The 19,840-nt window shown below is 33.3% G+C and overlaps 2 protein-coding genes across 3 annotated transcripts; one reads left to right on the top strand and one right to left on the bottom strand.

Moving 5' to 3' along the window:
- The first annotated feature begins 577 nt into the window (after positions 1–577).
- On the top strand, positions 578–1,458 carry LOC103494959 (histone H2A.6). Its single transcript, XM_008456348.3, has 2 exons — positions 578–815; positions 1,014–1,458. The coding sequence occupies exons 1-2, from the start codon at positions 627–629 to the stop codon at positions 1,230–1,232; spliced, it is 408 nt and encodes a 135-aa protein (XP_008454570.1). The 5' UTR covers positions 578–626; the 3' UTR covers positions 1,233–1,458.
- A 1,246-nt stretch (positions 1,459–2,704) lies between these two features.
- On the bottom strand, positions 2,705–9,419 carry LOC103494960 (formin-like protein 5). Of its 2 annotated transcripts, none has more exons than XM_008456349.3 (6): positions 8,574–9,419; positions 6,939–7,515; positions 6,134–6,854; positions 5,843–6,045; positions 4,677–4,912; positions 2,705–3,945 (listed from the first exon to the last, which is right to left on the bottom strand). In XM_008456349.3, the coding sequence occupies exons 1-6, from the start codon at positions 8,736–8,738 to the stop codon at positions 2,977–2,979; spliced, it is 2,871 nt and encodes a 956-aa protein (XP_008454571.2). In that variant the 5' UTR covers positions 8,739–9,419; the 3' UTR covers positions 2,705–2,976. The 2 variants fall into 2 exon arrangements, with proteins under 2 accessions (XP_008454571.2, XP_008454572.2); XM_008456350.3 differs by having other exon boundaries at positions 6,134–6,839; positions 8,574–9,398.
- Positions 9,420–19,840: the final 10,421 nt, after the last annotated feature.

The raw sequence follows: 19,840 nt of genomic DNA on the forward strand, positions 1-19,840 counted from the left end.
TCAAAATCCTCCCCTCTCCCGCCCGCAACTGAACCATCACACAAGAGGAGGGAAATCATGCATCCTCCACTCCCATCTCAACACATGCAAAACACAGACAATCTCTAATTAAACGTCGAATCCCATACCCAAACCACGAGGGATCAACAATTCCAAAGAAATTCAAAGCAGCTTTCACTCAAATGCCACTCTAAAGCCATCTACGCAAATAATAACAGTAAGGAAATTAAAGAAGAAAGGGAGGGAGGGAGGGAAAGTTTTGGAATTTTATAAATTCAGTTAATAAAAAAAGGAAGGGGCCTTCCCGCCAATTCACAAACATGCTGACGTAATCTGTTCCACGGCGCCATCTGTTAACAAAATCGAATACCCTTCAAATCTCAACCGTTCAATCACTCACCCATCCAACGCTCATCCATCTCGATCCGCGTACTTCAATTTCATTGGCTTATCTCTCAACACCCATCTCACTATATATACCAAATACTGTCCTTTTATCCTTCGTGATTATATATTACTCTCTCCCGCCCTCGCCGGAAAATCGCCAATATCTCCTCTCCCTTTCCCTTTCCCTTTCCCTTTCCCTTTCCCTTTTTCTCCCTTTCCATCTTAACAGATCTCAATTAATGGCCGGTAGAGGTAAAACCCTGGGATCCGGAGCCGCCAAGAAGGCCACCTCCAGGAGTAGTAAAGCCGGCCTCCAGTTTCCCGTCGGTCGTATTGCTCGTTTCCTTAAGGCCGGCAAGTACGCTGAGCGTGTCGGTGCCGGTGCTCCTGTCTATCTTGCTGCTGTTCTTGAATACCTTGCTGCTGAGGTATAATAATTGCCAAGTTTCATTTGGATTTTTTTTTATCGATTTATGGGTTCTGTGTAATAGAGCTCTTCTTGTGGATCTAGGGTTCCGAATTTTTCCCTAATTTTTTTCGTCTTTCGAAATTCTTTCGTGGGTATTTGAGAGTTTAATTGGTTTTGTATCCTTTTGAATAAATTCGAGTGTTTTTGTTATGTTTAGGTTTTGGAACTCGCTGGAAACGCTGCTAGGGACAACAAGAAGACGCGTATTGTTCCTCGTCATATTCAGCTTGCTGTACGTAACGATGAGGAACTCAGTAAGCTTTTGGGAGACGTGACTATTGCTAACGGTGGGGTTATGCCCAACATTCACAATCTGCTTCTGCCCAAGAAAACAGGGACTTCATCGAAGAACGCTGGTGGTGACGATGAACCCTAGTTCTGTTTGTAATAGCACCAAATGAACTGAATCTTTGAAATGTTTATGAAATGTGGCTCTGGTCAAGATAGTGTTTTCCTCCTTGCTTTGACATCTATTATTTTGTTAGGTTACGAATCTTTGCTTATGGAATTTGTAATAGTTCGAGGAGTAGTGCTAGAATTTCACCTAGTGTTGTGAATATCATCACCATCATCTATTAATATCACCTCCTACTTGTTTTTCATACCTGAGATTATGAATTTTTATTTTAAGTATTAGGTTTTATTTTTTTCTGAACTTTATTTTTTTGAGTCATCACTTTGAGCCGGGGGATTTGGAGTTGGAAGTGTTGTAATCAGATTGTTCGTGACTTTGCTCAATCTGATTTGTTCTTTGCGAGTTTGATATTTTTTTTGGCTAAGTTTCTGATGTATTTATGAGGAATTATTAGGGGTAGTTTAAAACCATCGTGGTTTAATTAATAACTGGACAAGTTGATTTTTTAGCAAATGTTCTAAAATTTTTGCATTTATTCCAAATCATTATGATATTTTCTTATGAATTGTGCTTTTAGATGGCATTTGTGATGTTTTTAACTTTGAGTCATGTCTCTGGACTGTCATTTTTAGAATGGTTGATTGTGTTCTTAACGTTAATATTAGAAAGCAGAGTAAATTTGAATTTATGAAGTATCAAATTCTAAACTTCATTGCCGACTTTAGATAAAAAGGGAAAAGTAAATCTTTTTGTGCAAGCGATGAATATGTTCACTATAGACCTTTAAATTACTTGGAAGGAGATTGTCTGATGGCGAGCAGAAAATTTGGATTTTATTAATGGGTCCTTGTAGGGTCGAATTTTGATTTAGTGCAATTTAGAGATGGGCCTGCGGTTAATCATATTTGGATTTTTGTGAAATTTAAGATTTTAAAGTTCTCTTTCCTCGTTGAAATTATTATTAGGTTCTTCAATGGATGTGGTCTAAATATTATTTGCCCATTGCCTCTTCTAGATTGAGTTCGTTTTCATGTTGGGACTCTGTTGTTAATCATGAAATATTGTTTCAGTTTTTTAATTAAAGCAACAATATATTAAAATTTGATTTTGTGTTTAATTTTATATATTTTTACATCGCCTATTTCCTTGTATCATTTGTATCAAATTTTTATTTATTAGTGTAATAAAATGTGGAGTCAACGTCTAAGTGGGAGTATCAGTATCAAAACTTCGAAGATATAATCAAAACTTGTTCTAATTTATAAACACAGCCATCAAAGTTTGTATTTTAATCTACGCTATCACAACAGTCCAAGCTCCTTTATATTTTAGTAATTAAGTGAAAGATATCCATAAGAATGTGATGTTTTAATCAATGAAAATATCAGAAGAAAAATATAAAGTTGAAAAAATTGGGTCATATTTAGTTCAAATGGCAATGAGTAAAGATAACAGTCAACAGGTCTAGAAGCCTTTAGGAGACCCACACAACATGAAAAAAGATGACATATTTAACTGATACTCTTGGTAAACACAATCTACATCTACAAACTATGTTGAATGCTCCAACTGCCAAAAATGTCAAAACTAAGATTTTTTTTACAAAAGAATTAAGAAAGATGAAAGAAAATCAAAGTCAAAGTCTAAGTGTATTCTGGTCACATTGGCAATTCATGGAGCTTCTTCATATGCTAAAGAACTTGCCTATGACCAAAATGGAACCTAATAATGCAGATGGTTGGACATATTTTCAACAACTGATTACCTACGGACTCTCCTCATCATCTGAACTTGAGTTACAAATCCGACGATCAGTGATTGCAGGAAAAATCAGCTGATTCAAATCAGGAGAAGGAGGGTGTCGTAGATCAGAAACTGTAGTTGATAGGGGTTGACTGATATCGGTAGATGACGGGGGTTGATTGATATTGGTAGACGACGGAGGGTGGTGATTGATATCAGTAGACAACGAAGACGAAGGCGGGTGGATATCAGAAGATGACACTGCCTTTCTGTGTCCCTTTGCCTGCTTTTTCTGTGCCTCCTTTATTTCTCGGCATGTCTTATCTATCATTATCAAGAAATCTCTCACAATTACAAACAATCGTAAGCCCTCGTCTTTTCCTGCATTTCCATGGAAGTAGTCGCCTGTGCTTTTCACCAATTCCATGATTCTTTTTTCTTCTTCCAGGAGGGCCATGATATCAGCCTCCGCATTCTGCACAAAGACTTTCAGTGTTTCGTGAAATTGACTCTCTTCAGCTAGACCCCGCAGGTCTTTATTCAGAAAGTCTCTTGTCTTTAAGAGTCCATGCCCAAGTTTCGAAACAGTTCCAGTCAAGGCATCAGCATCTATCGTTGCTGCTTTCTTCACATTCTGAAGTTCACCACTCAACCCTGAGACAACCTGAAGACCCAAGGCACGGTAATGCTCTTCGGTGTCAGTAGTATCATCCAGCAAATCCTTTGATGAGGTGCTTGAGAAGCTCTGACTTCCTGTGCCATTCCGAGCAGCTCTTATCCCTTCTGTGCGAATTATCTCCTGAACTACAAAGTGCAATAATGTAGTCTTGCCATCTTTTCCTTTCACATCCGACAATTTTAAAAGAGTGTCCAATTTGAATGCTTGTGCACCACCACGAAAAGTTCCATCGTTCATTCGATTGCCCGTCTTAAGAACAGCTTCTAGAAGTTTGAGGAACAACCTGCTGCTCCGAAGTTCCTTACAAGCAACCTGCAGTTATCACGTAAAGTAGATATGAATCCAGAACTATTCAGGAAATTCAGAGATGGAGGAGAAACAAACTCATATAATACAAAAGAACTTGAATCTTTCATAATGTATGCTAATCTATATACATTTGAGACGTGAATAATACGAAACGAGATGAACAAAGACTCTGACTTCGGTAGTTGGAGAACAACCATCTCCTGTGCCAATAATTTGAAGAATCGGGAAATTAGCTAATGGGATATACACATCAGTTCGATTTCTTTTAGCAGACCTACATAAATATAACACGATAAGCAGAAATTCATTTCAACAGCTGGTAGATGGACAAAATTTTCGGAGCAAAGACAACTTCACGGGAACAATAGTGAGACTTCAAGGGCCAATAGGCAGACAAGTGCAAATCTAAGTTGTAGGCTGTGGATCTTGTCTACTTGTGTGATGCCTTTGTTGGATTTGAATTAATCCTTATTAACTATTTTCTACACTGGACATACAAACTCAATGAATTGCTCCATTAGAATACTACTCATCAGAGAACTCCTAGCTGCCTTTCTTTTTTTTTTTTTTTTTGTTGAAAAATAAACATAACAAAACCATGGCAACAAAACAAGACTGTTACCTATTCATCGCTCAATCTCTCATGCATGACTAACTATTGGGTTCGGAATTGTTAATATTGATAAATATTAAAAGTTCGAAGTAGTAAATGTAATAAGTGAAAAGTGTTCTACCTCCAAGTTAACGAAGGAGTCTTTAGTGATGGTGATGTCCTCCTGAAGAGTGCCAATGAAAAGCAGCGATTCCAACCTTTTGAAAGCAAATGGGATATCAACCAAACATTTAAGAAAACGCTCAGCATTTCCAAGTTGAGAAAGTTCCCCGCTAAAAAGTCTAAGTTTGAGTTCTTCTTCTGGAGTTGGTGCCATCCGCAGCAAGTTCTCTAGAAGTTCGGAAGGAAGTTCAGTTCCTGATCCAACAAAGACATGACAATATAAGATAGCAGCCCAAAAATGTATGCATTCCATTCAGAAATGGCAGCAGAAAACAGCCAAAAAAACAAGATAGATATGCTTTGTAGATTACAGATGCACCTTACCTTTTACCTTGCGGAAGATTTTCTTCCAGCCACTCGTTACATAACAATGACAAAAGAGTAATAATTGCTCCCATTAAAGAAATGGGAGATTCGTATTTTGAATGATGGAACCAACCGTTTGCAGAATTAACATTTATATTTAATCAAATATATTGACTATGAAGGGAAATCTTCAGAAGCAAAACCATACTTGCATGTTTTCAACATTGTCATGCAAATTAATGTTCATTCTATATTATCTTACTCGGACTTTACACCATATGAAGAAATCAATTTCTTATATCAATAATATGGAGTATTTTGAGTGTTGTCTTGGATATTTTGCAAACTGAGAGGATGATGATTATCCTCCAAGCTATTTAACAAATTATTCTCAAACCAAGTTTTGGAGTATTTTGAGTATTGTCTTAGATATGCCTGCTTCCTTATTTTTGCATTATTTAATGAGCTAGAAAATGAGAGGTTGCTAACATTTATAGGCTTGAATGCTTAATATGCTCTCTTGAGCCTATTTCCTAAAAGCCATGTTATTTGGATTTCCAACAGCCCATTTCTTGAGATTTTAAGAGCGGGGAGCAACTGCCCTCAGCCACTTCATCAGTAAAACATTGTGTTTTATTAAATTTGTTGGAAATAAATATCCCTCAAGAGTATCATGAAATTGGTATTAATTCAACTAATTTCTTCACTTTTGGGACAGAATAAACTGTTAAAACGGAATGAAGTGCATGCCTTCATTCAGATTCATGTTTCTTTATGTCTTCTAAGGAGATGTAAGAAAGTCAATATCAGGTAGATTACCTTCATGAAGCGCATCACAGACTTCTTCTTTTGTCACATTTAGCGCTCGCAGAAGAATGGACAGATTTTGCGCTTTCTTTGAATCAATAATCTGAATGTACTGATGTGCAGGATCTTGTGATGATGACTCCTTCTTACCCTCAGTTTTGGTTTTATCTACAGGCGTATATCCAAAAAGAGTTTCTATCATCTCCTCGTTGAATCTGTATGAATTTAGATTAAATGCTTCAGCAACTTATAAAATTATTTAAAAGCAACGGTGATATAAAAGAAGTGGAACTTGTAACATACTGGAAAGACCCTGCTTTTATCTGATGCCAGACCATGGAATGGTCGGGGTTTGCAAGAACTTTGTCCCAGAAAAATGGTTTTAGTTTGGCTTTGGGAACACCTGATTCGTCCATTTCATCATCACCTAAACCAAAAGGCTTGGGAGGTCGAGGTGGATTTGCACCTTTGTGTGCTAATGGAGGTGGCCGAGGAGGAGCAATACCACTTCTGGGAGGTGGTGGTGGGCGAGGGCCTGCCTTGCCTGGTATAGGTGGTGGAGGTGGAGGAGGTCCTGGAGGGCGAACTGAATTTCCCGGTGGTCTTGGTGGTGGTGGTGCAGGAGGTGGTGGTGGAGGAGGAGGACTAGCCATGCTGGATGGGGGCTTAAAAGACGAAGGGCGTTCAGGAGGCAGGGGAACAGCCCTGCCAGGAGGAGGCTTCAGAGGAGGTAAAATTTCTGAGGTGACTGGCACTGCTCCTGGAGGAGGTGGCACCAAACCATTACTACTGCCAGCCATATTCGTTGATCCAAAAGATGAACTATTGGCAATTCCAGCAGCTCCAAAAGATGGAGGTCCCTGCATTGAAGTACGCCCACCGTCAGAGACAATGTGCAGGCTACCATCCAAAGATGGAGCTCTCTGGTGGTGACTTAAGCTAGACGATTGATTCATGAGCTTGTCATCCTTCAGAGAATCCCCAAAAGCAGAATATTTGGGGGAAGAACCTGAAAGTTCATGATCTATATCAACATTAAAAAAACGTTAAGGTAAAATAAAATAAAGTCTCAAAACAAGCTTATGCGAGGACTGAATAGAGTACTCACTTAAACTCAAGCTTAGGAGAGGCCTTTCATGATTTTCATCATTTTGCTTCACTCTGGAGCCACTCTTGTTATAGCACAAAAATAGCAGAGCTACAATAATAAAAGTCACCGTTGCTGTTACAACAACAGCGATGATGACTGTTTGATTATTATTAGATTTCTTTTCTTTCTGACCACTTGTGCTAGAAGCTTTTCTTGAAGGTTTTTCATCAGCTGAAGATTCAGGTGCGGGAGCACTGCCTTCTTTAGCATTTCGAAGCAATCTAGAACTTAACTTCCTTCTAAGACTACCAGGAATTAAAAACACCGACTCCAAATACCTGGTGTACCAAGTTTCAGAGCTGTAGTCTTTTCCAGAGACATGAATTTTTTTCCTTAAACAATCTAAAAGAGTCTGCTTCATCTGGGGATGCATGGCCCTTAGCATTCTGTTTGTTTTCTCTTTTGTCAGCATCCGACATTCAAAGTTAATTCCGTTTGTACTTCTGGGTGTTTCTTCGAAACAGAGGTCAATACCATCGGCAGCTTCCCTTAACTGAAACAAATCCAAGTTGCACTTAACCAGTAACAGCTCAGCCTGCAGCAAGTTTTCAAAACCTTAGGTAAATGAGACTCGAATAAGCCAAGAGGCAGAAGACCCATACAAATAAACAAAAGGTTGAAACAGATATTTGTCTAAACTAGCAGTTGGGGAAGTAAATTACTGACGTTTAATTATTTTCAATTGATGTCTTTTTGCTTCTAAAATATATGTTTGAGTGCTAACAGATCTTTTTTATTCTAATCTACAAATTTAAAAACGTTTGTAAGATCCTAACAAACACCCCAACACTAAAGAAAGTGGAAAGCTGCTTGGAAGCTATTCAGAAAAAAGGACATTTTGTTCACCTTTTCAATTTTGTTTTTTCAAGGAACTCTTTTGAGTAGTTAGCAAAGGTTAAAGTTGAGGTTATTAAACTGTTGAAATTAGTATAAACAATATCCTGATTTAGCAAGGAATGAGAACTTTAGTTATTCTATATATATAGGAAAAAAAGTAATATAAAATCAAATTCTTTTTATAAGGAAAAAAACACAAAAGCATGTTCTTACTAATTTCTATTTCAAAAATGATTTCAGAATATGCAGCTTCTAGCTTCTAAAAACTGTTTTCTTACAAAAAAAGGGCTAGAATTTAAAAACTGCAATGAAAAAGGTGGAAACAAAATAAGAATGTCATCCGCGGTTCAGGATACAACTTTCGATTGTTAACAATATAAAGCCAGAAACAAATCATTAGTAAATAAGGGTATGAATGCATAAGTTTTTATCGCTAATCACCAATCGCCACAAGGTAATTCCCTTCACAATATGCTCTCTCCTCATTGTCCAAATTCTTTCCTTCACTTAATGGCCTTATTAAATTTAACACAAACATGGCCAAGAACTTTTAAGATCAATTATCCCCAAAATCAAACATAATTGCAGCACTTAATTGGTCTAAACAACATTCTAGAGTTGGAAATAGCGAAATACTACAAACAAAACTACTTTTTAATCCAACATTAATAGTTAAGAAAGAAAAAAGGTTTAAGACATATGAAGCTGACATACGAACTAAAATTTGTTGTTCAGAAGCAAAAATAAATGGCTCACCATCTCTGTGTTGACATCCCCACTAATTGGGTCAGCTAGTTGACTCAGAATTAGTTCCTCTTCCTCGTGGTTCTTCAAGCAAGTCGCTAAAGAAGCACAGATGAGAATCACCAGAACAACCAAACATCTCCTTTTTGCAACACCCATAAGTTGTCGAAATGTCATTATAAAATCATAATATCCTCACGGTTCCATCTTTCCTCAAACCCATCAAAACAAAATTCAAACCTTCAACAAATTCGCCACCAATACAACTCAAACTTTCAAATAACACGAAACCCTCGAAATCCCACAACGTCAAAAGACAAGAACTAGACCAAAAAAAAAAAAAAAAAAAGAGAGAGAGAATCTGATAAAAATCACAAAACAGAGCTGGAGGCTGGAGGATGATCAATTCCAATCATGAAAAAAATTCCCAGAAAGAAACTGGTAAAAGGGTAAGAAGAAAAGCCCTTAAAGAAACAGAAACGGATAATGGAAGCAGCTAAGAGAATCCCATTTTTTACCAAAAGATAGCGATAAAACCCAAAATTGAAAATCAAAAGTAGGCGGAGTGGAAAGGCCTCCAATGGGTCTCCGATTCTGACCAGATCCACCAAAAGAAGGTTGAAGAATTGGGCGACGTTACAAACATTTGACCAAACGCGTTGGGGAAGAAGGCGTAAATTCGTTGTTTTTGGAGAGGTTTTTTGGACAAAAGCTGCGGAAAAAAGGAATAATGAAAGAGACCACTTTCAATGGTGGCATTAAGTTTTTATTCAGAACTTTCTCTCATTCTAAATTCGTAAAAAATTTCCATTCCTACCTGAAGAGAAAATTTCTTCAACCTAAAATTTGCCGTCCAATCTAATACTACTCTATTTCAAATCTTTACACTTTCCTTTTTAACACTTCATAAACTAATTTACCTCTATCCATAAACTTATCTTTTCTTTTTCTTTAAACTTTTTTTCTTTTTCATTAGAGCATCCGCATACCTCGATTAATATAAAGTTTATGTAGTAGATCTTCATATTAGAGCTTCGATTCCCTTCCTACATTTATTGTTTGAAAAATATACTTTTCTAAATTTTATTTTCCTCTTTTTTCTTTTTCTTTTAAGAAAACTACATTTTAGTCCTAACTTTTAAACCTTACATTTTCTAGTATTCCAGTTTTTTTATAACGAGTACATTAGATTTATGAGTTTTCAAAAGAACACCTATTTGGTAGGAATAGTACTTAAAATTCTTAAAAATAAAATGGATTTAACAGGTCACTGGAGTATTTTTATGATTATCTAAAAGAAGTATATGCTATTTTGAATTACAAAATTAAAATTTAAAAATAATTTTAGAGACTTGATGTATTTTTTTAAAGAATTAATTTGTAATTTAAAATAATAAAAAATTCCTTAAGAAAACATTTTAAATCTATTTTTAAAAAGTTTAAACGAATAAAAAGTTACCTTTTAAAATTTTAATGATTAAATAGATCCTTTCTAAAAAAAACTTAGAGTATATTTTGAAAACTTAGAAATCAAACAAATTATCTTTAGGCTTCTTAGATTAAAAAAAAATAATTTTACCTCTTCATTTCAATACATTTAATATGACTAATCACGAAACACGGGCCAATGTATGTGAACTATTGTAGTTATAATTATTTTTTATATAATGTAAATTTTTTTATTCAAATATTATTAAATATCATCGTGAAGTTATACGCAAAAAAAAAAAAAAAATTACTTTTCTATAGTAAGAATTATTATTATCATTCAATCAACTATTTTTTGGATTTTTTTTCTTGAACTTTATATCTCATGAAATTATTATTTGAAGTGCAAAAATGTATGTATTTATTTATTTTTTTATAAATGGATACATGGAGAGAATCAATTAAACCAATTCAATATATGTAATCAGCTTTACCTTGAGTAGATGTATCTAAATAGCATGTATTGCATTCTATCTCAAAGAATAGGGTTCTTTCAACATCAATTGCATTATAAAAATTATATTGTTTGTCTTTTAAACAGATACACTTACCCAATCACTTAACAAGTGATAATATTTAAAAAGTTACGATTACAAGATGAAAAACAATATGAAAATTTATATGAAATACGAGTAAAAGGACATGTATGTAAAGAAAGAGATAGAGATGGGAAATTGGGTAGTTAGGATTTTAAATATGAGTATTTTCTTAAAATTAAAATTATTATATTTGTAACGTATTGATTGACGAGATAAGAATTAGGATGGCAAAGATATGTTATTATAACAATTGAAAAAAGAAAAGTAAAAGAAAAGTAAAAGAAAAAAAAAAAAGGTGTATTTGACATTTTATATGAGGAAAAGGTATCGACATTGAAAGCGCGTCTAACGTTGGGTATGGAGCCCTCAAGTTTTTAAAAACTCTTTCAATTCACCAATTTGAATATATATATGTGTGTGTTGCCCAATGGCGAAAATCTATTACGTACTCCAAATTTAAATATGCATCTTTTTCAATATTTTTTCAAGAAAATTATGAATCAATTTATATAGAACAAAATTTAAAATATTTACTGCTCGTGTAATAAAAAAATGTAAAAATTCATAAAGCATGAGAAAATAGAGACTCAATTACCTTGATGTTTTAAGTTAACACTTGAGTTAATAACTAAGGAAACAACACAGAAAACAAATAGTAATAATAACAATTAGAGCACCAAATATTGGTAATCCAGTTCGATGACACAACATTACATCTGGGAAATCCTTAACCCATGATAAGATATCATATTATTGTTTTGTGATATAATTCATGATTATAGAGTTATGATGCATAGTACATACATCATCACATATACTCAACATTATGTACAAAGTGATACTAGTATATTGATATATAAATCAAAACAATGATCACTCATAATCGCTATAATAACAGTGAGAGAAAAACTCCCCCTTAATTAGAAGTCACCGTGCAATGTCAAGCTTCACTTGATCGTCTCTGTTCTCTTTTAACTAAGAATCTCTTTACGAGTAGAACTTAGTTGTCAGTTGAGATAACTCATCACAATTTCTATAACTATCAGAGTGCCGAATTGACGATTAATCAACTTCATAAAAATACTTCTTGATCTCAATAATCACCACGAGCAACCTTGAACAGAATAAAAGCCAAACAAACAGTAGCCCAATTGAAAGAGAAATAATAAAACCAAATCCCAACAGCCAACCAAAGCTGAAACAATCCAAACCAAAAAAGATAAATAATTAAATAGATAAATAAATGAAGTGGGGACCATATTTCTCAACAAAGCCATTACTGTATTTTTATAAATTCCAGATTTGTCCTTGTTGGTTTTGAATTTTGTGTTGAGTGCATGCACATCTTCTTTGTATTATTGCTTCTCCTTCTTCATATTCCCATGCTTTCTTGTTTGTGATTACTTCATCTCCTCTTCCAAAATTTCTTTCTTTTTTGTCATCTCTCATCTTCGACGTCATCTTCTTAGTCTTTTTTCATTATCAGGTACCGTGTCCTTCTTCTTCTTCTTTCTTCTTCTATTTTTACTACATGGCCGTTTACCAAAATCTAAACGACCGTGTACCAATAGAAGATCATTTAGACGATCATTTAGATTTGGTACAAGATCGTGTACTAAGATCGTTTAGATTTGGTACAAGATCATTTAAATTTTATTGTTTAGATTTGCTACAAAATCTTGTACCATGATCGTTTAGATATTGATACACGATCTTTTTATTTAGATTTGATACAAGATCATTTAGATTTGGTACAAAATCATGTACCAAGATTGTTTTACCAATATCTGAATGATCGTATATCAAGCTTTTTGCGTGCGTTGTGACCGATTAATCATGGGATATTTTTGTTATTACACGTTGTAGGCTTCTAGGCTTTTTTTTGTTTTCAAAATTGTTTTATATGGTGTAAATATTTTTGAGTTTTGTTCTATTTTTTAAAAAACCCAAAAAATATTTATTTTTCATTACTATAAAAATGAGAATACTGTTTTTTTTGAATTAATTTATAACCCTAAACTTTAGACTTGTATAAATTAAAACTCTGAGCTCATAACTTTTTTAATTCAATTCTTAATTTTTGCAAACATATCAATTTATTCCTCCTCTAAATTTGTTCAATTAATATCACGAGACACATATAGTTCAGTTAAAACTAAAAAAATTTCATAGATCAATCAATTTAGATAGTCCATTGCGATTACAATTGAAAATCATTTATGCATTAATTTTTAAACGCATGTAAACTTTTTCAAATGTTGATTTTACAAAATGGACAACTAGAGTAAATGCATCCAACATTCTCAAAGGAAATCGCAACTAAGAGTTCAAATTGAGTCATTTGTGAATGTTTACATGTTTATTTGAATAATTGTAAGTATCGCAAAAGGTTAAACGTATTAAAGGTTGCAAATTATTATACCTACAAAAGTTAAGGGTCTAATTTTTTTAACATAGTTTAGAGTTTAAATTGATACAATCATTAGTCTTTCTACCTAACTCTTTTATTTAAAAAATGTTAAATAATAAAAATGTGCTCTTGAACTTCATACTTTGTGTCAAAAATACAAATTTCAATAGATTCAAAAATATCCCAAAACTTTCAAAAAAGAGTTCAATAAATACACTTATTAACTTATCATTGGTTTTAGATGGAAACCATTATTTAAGAAATACTTGTAAAAGTTTTAAAAAAAACTCCTAAACTTATAAAAAGTTCAAAAATACTCACACCATTAGTATATGAACATAAAACTTTAAATGAACTAATTCATCCCATTTTTCATCACCAACCTGTACAATTTGATTTAGAGTTGCATGCTTGAGCATTCAAGTAAGTCTAATCATCTTGCCTACGAAGTGTTCAAAACCAAGAGTAAGGAACTAGTTCTCTTTATCTCTTGATCTTCAATTGAAAGAGAATCCAATTCTAGTGTTTTTCTTTAAATTGACATCTATTGACTTGAGAGTTTTAGAAATTGATATTAGGGGTTCAACAATGAGTTCCAAAATTTCAAATTATAGGGTTTCATATCATTTGGTATTAGAGTCTAGGGTTTAGCAACACAATCCCCTAGATGTTGGTTGAAGTGAATCCCAGATCCAGACGAGGAATGAATTAAGCAACGTTGGTGAAAGTGAATTCCAGGTCTATTGCGAGATGCTGGTGAAAGTGAACCCTAAGTCTTGACGATAAGACCTGGTGAAAGCAAATCCTAGGTCTGAGAAAAGCATGATTATTGTGAGACGCATGTGGAAATTCCAAGTCTACTGCGAGGCATTCGTGAAGAGACTCTCATGTCATGGTGAAGATTGATGAATGTCCTAACGATTGAACCGCATGAAATTTATTTCTTATTGCTGTGATTGTAAATTGATGCTAGGTAAACTTGTGTTTATAAGAATTTATGATTATAGAATATGTTGGATATTATTAATAGTGTTATATTAGTGTATTCCCACAAAAGGTATTTTCTTTTTAAACCCATCACTCACTAAGCATTCGACTTATGTTTTAAGTTTTTCCTCCTCAGGTTGTTGGACGTTGAAGCCAAGTAAAGAATGGATGTTAGACGTGGAAGCCAAGTAAAGGAGGAAAAGGTAGGTTGTTATGTAAACTTTTGCGGCGTGCAAGTCGTGTGTTTCCATATTGTGTTTAAGGAATTAGTATATAAGAACTTCACTCTTTAACATTAAGGGTAGCAACTTAGTTTCGAAGAGAGGCGACTTACTGCATCATAGTTTTATGAGGTCAAAGGCGATGAGTGGAGGAACAGAGTCAGGCAAAGGAAGTCCTAAAGATTGCCCTTGAGATGGATTGCTGAGCGGTCAAGGAGAAGGATGAAAACAGAGTTCTTATACTCCTAAATATCTTGATGCAAAGAGTAGCCTTCCAGTGGATAAAGGAAGGCATCGAGCGTAGAACTTAGGTTTTACTTTTATGCCTTGCGAGAAAAGGAATGAGATTGTAAAGTGTGAACTATGTAAAGTGTTAAGTTAATAAAGAGATGTTATACTTATTTCGCTGCATTATTACTTGTACTTATCACTTAGTAGTTGAATTTGAGCTAAGTTTTAAGGATTAGGCATGAAGTAAAATCTAAGGGTCAAGTATTTTTTCGCTGTGATAAGTTTTGCGAAGGTTTCTAAAGTTCAACGTAAAAGCTTTTCTATGAGACAGATGAAAGAAGTTGTTCCGCTTACTAGGCCTTTAGAGCATCGTCTGAAGGTGAGATACACAATGGGTATCTAGGTGGCACGCCCCCACTTGTCGTAGGAAGTGGCATTTGGGGCGAGGCATGATAGAAATTTACTCCTTCCGACTTTAGGGTAAGAACACATACTATTGGCTAGTCTTGTACATCATCAATATTTCAGCATGATTTAAAGTATTGTTCTGATCTGCTTCATAACCTGCCATAAAATAAAATCTCTTCTATATGTACTAAGTAACTTGTGTAAGATCTAGCTTGCATGAGTTATATAAATAATATGCATCTTTATAACCAGCTAGATCATAATTAGATCTATTAGAATAAAATAAATTCATGTGAGTTAATTCTCAAACTGTAACGTAGTTTAATTCTACTCCAATATCTTTGGAGAAATATTATTTTTATATAACAACATTACTGAAGATACTATAACAAGTAGTGTTAAACTACTAAAGATATAAGTGTACTTATTTCTCAAAATTATGGTTTTTCAAGACCATAAGTTCTTCATATCTTTTTGATACCAGATGATATAATTTTTTTTAACACGACCAAGTAAATGAACCACCCTAGGAAAGTTCAATGATATAACTAGTCTATTTATGTATAAATTGATGCAATTTCAATTGCTTTATGCTTTATTTGCAAGCTAAGGATTAAAATAATGAAATAATTTTCGAATAACTAAAGGAGCAAAAAGATAAATAACGTAAGAGAACACAGTAAGCTTTGTTAACCCAGTTCGATGGACCCACCTATGTATGGAGAGCTTTTATAATTTAGATAAGTAGATTTTATTAAAATTCAAATGAGTATAAAACTTTAACAATCTAGAAGACACTCCCCCGAGATCTAGTACTCTTTTTAGTTATAAATAGAAACTAAAAATAATTAGGCCCCCTTTGAATTGTATTTAAATCTAATGAAGATGATCAGACTTCCCTTGTAGAAAAGCCTTCTTTAAATCTCTTATCTCGGATACAATAGAACCACTAATGAAGATATCAAGATTTCTTCATAAAATAAATAAGGTAACCAGTTTACCTTCGTGTAGATTCTTCACCAACAAAAATATAAACTTTTGAACAATAGCTACGAAGAATGGATTTTACGTTAAGAGAACTTCTGCCTTTAAAGAGCCAAGAAAGCTTTTTTTTTTTTTTTTTTTTTTTTTTTTTTTTTTAATTTTTTTTATAAAGAAAACGAAAGAACCCATTCTTTACAATAAAAGATTCCTAAATATAAGGAAAGTCTTTTATCTTCTTCTTTAAGTAAAGATCTTTTACCTTTACTTAACTAAAAAATATTTTATCTTATTTTTAAATAAAAAGAATATATTTAATTCCTTTTGACAAAACAACTCCAATAAATGAAAAACATATAATCTCAATTTCTTTCTAGAGAAACTTTGTAGCATTTGAAATATCTTCAGAAGTTTCTGCTCAAATCATCGATAATATATAATAAATCTCAAGTTGTGATTTCTTTTAAAAGCATATAGACAAATAAGGGTTATTTTTGTACCCTTATATCAACAAAAATTTTATAAGATAATTAGATTCGTCGGGAATGTTTTATAGTTTTCTAATACTTGAATCATATGATTTTGGTTTTCACGCCCTGCCCTGCATGCATCCTAAAATTCGCTATGCGGTATGTGATGCGACTAGAGCGATCTTGGCGCTTCTAATGCGAAACGCCAGAAAGCTCGCTTAAGCTTAAGTCCTTTTTAACCTACTAAGTTATAAAAAAACACAACCATATCGTAGCGAATTAACAAACAACACAACATCACTTTTAATAACTTTAAAACCATGCATTCTACAATAGTACAAGTTACGAGTTCTTAATACAAGAGCTTAACAAAGAAATCCTAAACGCCTTCATAATCTTCAACCTTCAAACATCTGGCTTGATCACTTAGCTTTTTAACTCCGTGTCAAGGCCTTACAACCTGGGGAATGGAAAACTTAAAATATAAGTCGAAGACTTGGTGAGTGATACTTTTGAAAACCTTTTTGGGAAATACAACACATAAAATCCTTTTCATTTCATAGATACAGACTCAGCGCCTCATATCATAAATTACAAAATCGCATAACCAAATTAGTCATCCACATTTCAACGCCAAGAACACGAGCCATCCCACGCATAGACTACTATGATGTCCTTTCACAATCATCAGCATCTCCTAAGATTTCATTGGTCCATTTCTTATTGCTCAGGTCGCTATGCTCAATACGCTCCTTTCAACGTATTAGTCAGCTTCTTACCGCCATGTGGTCCTTTCGTCCCATGGTTGCCTTGACTTATTATGTGCACATAATAGCTAGCTCATTGATAGGAATAAGACTACTAATTTACTCTCAATCATAGAATACAATGCAATCAATAACATAAACTTTAACATGAAAGCCTATAAAGCTTTCTTCTTAAATACTAACGTGAAATACAACATACAATACAATATGAATCTTTAGAAAGGAAAGCTTTTAAAACAATCTAGCTTTAGAAAAATCACTCACAAACTTATTTTCCCTTTTGCTCAAAATGCTTGCAAACCCAAAAGCTTCTTCTTGTCTGGTAGCTTCTCTCTAGCATAGCACCTAACCCTTTCTCTTACTAAAATCTCAAACACACTTTTCTTCTATCCCTTCCTCTTAATTATACTAATCCTAAGTTGGATCAGTCATTCTTAAACTCCTATAAGCTTGCCAGCTCCTGCTTACGTAAATTTTAAGTCTTTGCATGTCATGACACCTGGATTCCAACTCCACTGAACACTTAAATTATAATGCTCTCGGTCGAAATAAGTCTAAGATCATCCTGAGTTCACCAATTAAACTCTTTTCTATCTCCAGTCTCGGTCGGTACAACCTCGAGATAGTCTCAAAATCCTTTAAAATCCCTCTTTTACCTTCAATTTCGGTCGAACTCAAGCCTGAGATTGCCTGAGATTCCTCCAATTTCCTTCTCTTATTCTAATCTTGAATGAACCAACACTGAGTTTTGTCTCGAGATTAACCTTATATCTTAAATTTCCATCGAGATCTCACAAGACTGCCATGGGATTCCCTTAACCGACTTACCATCTCGCCCAACTTTAATCAAAACGCCTAAAGAGTTCAAAGATCTTTAGTCGAAAACTCTTAACTAAAAAATTCTTATTTACAAAGTACCCTTCTAATCTGGCACGATTCTTACATTTGTACCTTTAATCCTTCAAGGATATAATTATTAATAGATTCATATAAATGTATAGTGACTACATTCATAAGGTGTATGGTAGGTTTTTTCACACACAATTAGATATTTTAGATACACAATCAGGTATTGTATTCACCAATGAAGAACATGTCTCTTTGTATAACAAATACTCGTTCTTTACAATATTTATTATGGAATTTGTCTAGGTTTATATAATTCAATCTCATTCTCTTTGTTTTTCTTATAAATACTCGTATTCCGCATGTTTGATATTCTCTAATGTCTAAACTACTAGTTCTCACGATTTGATAAGTAAAGTTATTTCAATTGGACTGTTCTTTTCACATAAGTTACGACATTGTTCAATATGTCTAAGTACGTAGTACTCATTTTCATAATTAATATCGTGAAAAACATTGTATACAAAAATGATGTCAAGTTATTTAAGTATGGTTCCATCTTTTTCTTGTCATGACATATAATTTTATCGAGATCTCTTTACTATCCTTATTTACTTTAAGATTCTTATGAGTACTCATATTCAAGATTTCTTCTAGAATATCCATATTATTAACTGAGTTATTAATTGACTACTTATTCTTCGAGGATCTTTATCTTTGGACTCCTTTGTCTATCATGTTTCAAGCGTGTAGTAGCAGCAACTTGTTACACTGGGATATCATTCTTAGATGGTGTCTTTGTAACCACTATAACATGGTTACTTTCTTACAATTGTAAATGTTCTATAAATGTATCTGACATTTGATTTATAACAGTTTACAGACGAGCTATCTTTTAAGCTTCTAGTTCAAAGTAATATGTATAATTATCAAAATGAGATAATATTTATGCATTACATTCAATTTATTTTTCCAACTTTTTCTTAATTTCTCCCCCTAATGTTGGAAAAAAAATTTCATTAATGAGAACTAGCAAATTATATAGTAAATACATCACTCATTAGAGATTCAAAGTATTTATTAATTAATATGATGTTAATTTCAATATAGAGTTTAATTATTTCATCATTTTAAACATGAACTTATATAGATTTAGAATCTTTCCTATCCGAACATAAGCTACAAAATGTTCATCACTTATTCCAATCAATTATTAAATGTTTGTGGTGCAACACGCCAACATTCTCAATACAAAATAATAAGTATATCTTACGACCATCAATAGGCGGCACCAACAAGAAACAATAAATCCTGAATCTCTTCCAAAAGCATGAGAGATTGAATTTCAATTATTCCTAGTGAGAGTTTGATAATTAATCTCTTGAAAACAAGACAACTTAACAATTTATTTCATGAAAGTCTTCTCGTTATTCAATGGATACTTCTAGTTCTTCGATGGCTGCCAATGTTTATTTACAATGATTAATTTCACTATTAACCCAAAATGACTCATCATGTGAAATAAAATTATATTTGGATCAATGAACTTCAGGTTCATTGTTGCATATATTTCAATTATACGAATATGTGTATAATATAATTTAAAAGTAAAAGCAGACACATTTTCTATATGCACTTTTTGTAGAAGATTAATTATATATATGATATATGAATATCATTTATTATTCCTATTATCAATCTCTTTAGATGATATGACATATCTTCCAAATTTACCAAATTTCTCTCACAACATAATAAAGTATATCAATTGTAATTTTGCTCATCTGAACAAATGGTATTTTCTTTTCCAATGTTTTTAATGAAGATTATCAAGTTTTTAGAACTTAATAATATACATGACTTTTTGCTTCAAACATTTGAATTTTGGACATATTGCATGTCTACTTTTAAGTATAATATGAATAAATGTA

The sequence above is a fragment of the Cucumis melo genome, chromosome 4, assembly GCF_025177605.1.
Source record: "Cucumis melo cultivar AY chromosome 4, USDA_Cmelo_AY_1.0, whole genome shotgun sequence".
Classification (NCBI taxonomy): domain Eukaryota; kingdom Viridiplantae; phylum Streptophyta; class Magnoliopsida; order Cucurbitales; family Cucurbitaceae; genus Cucumis; species Cucumis melo.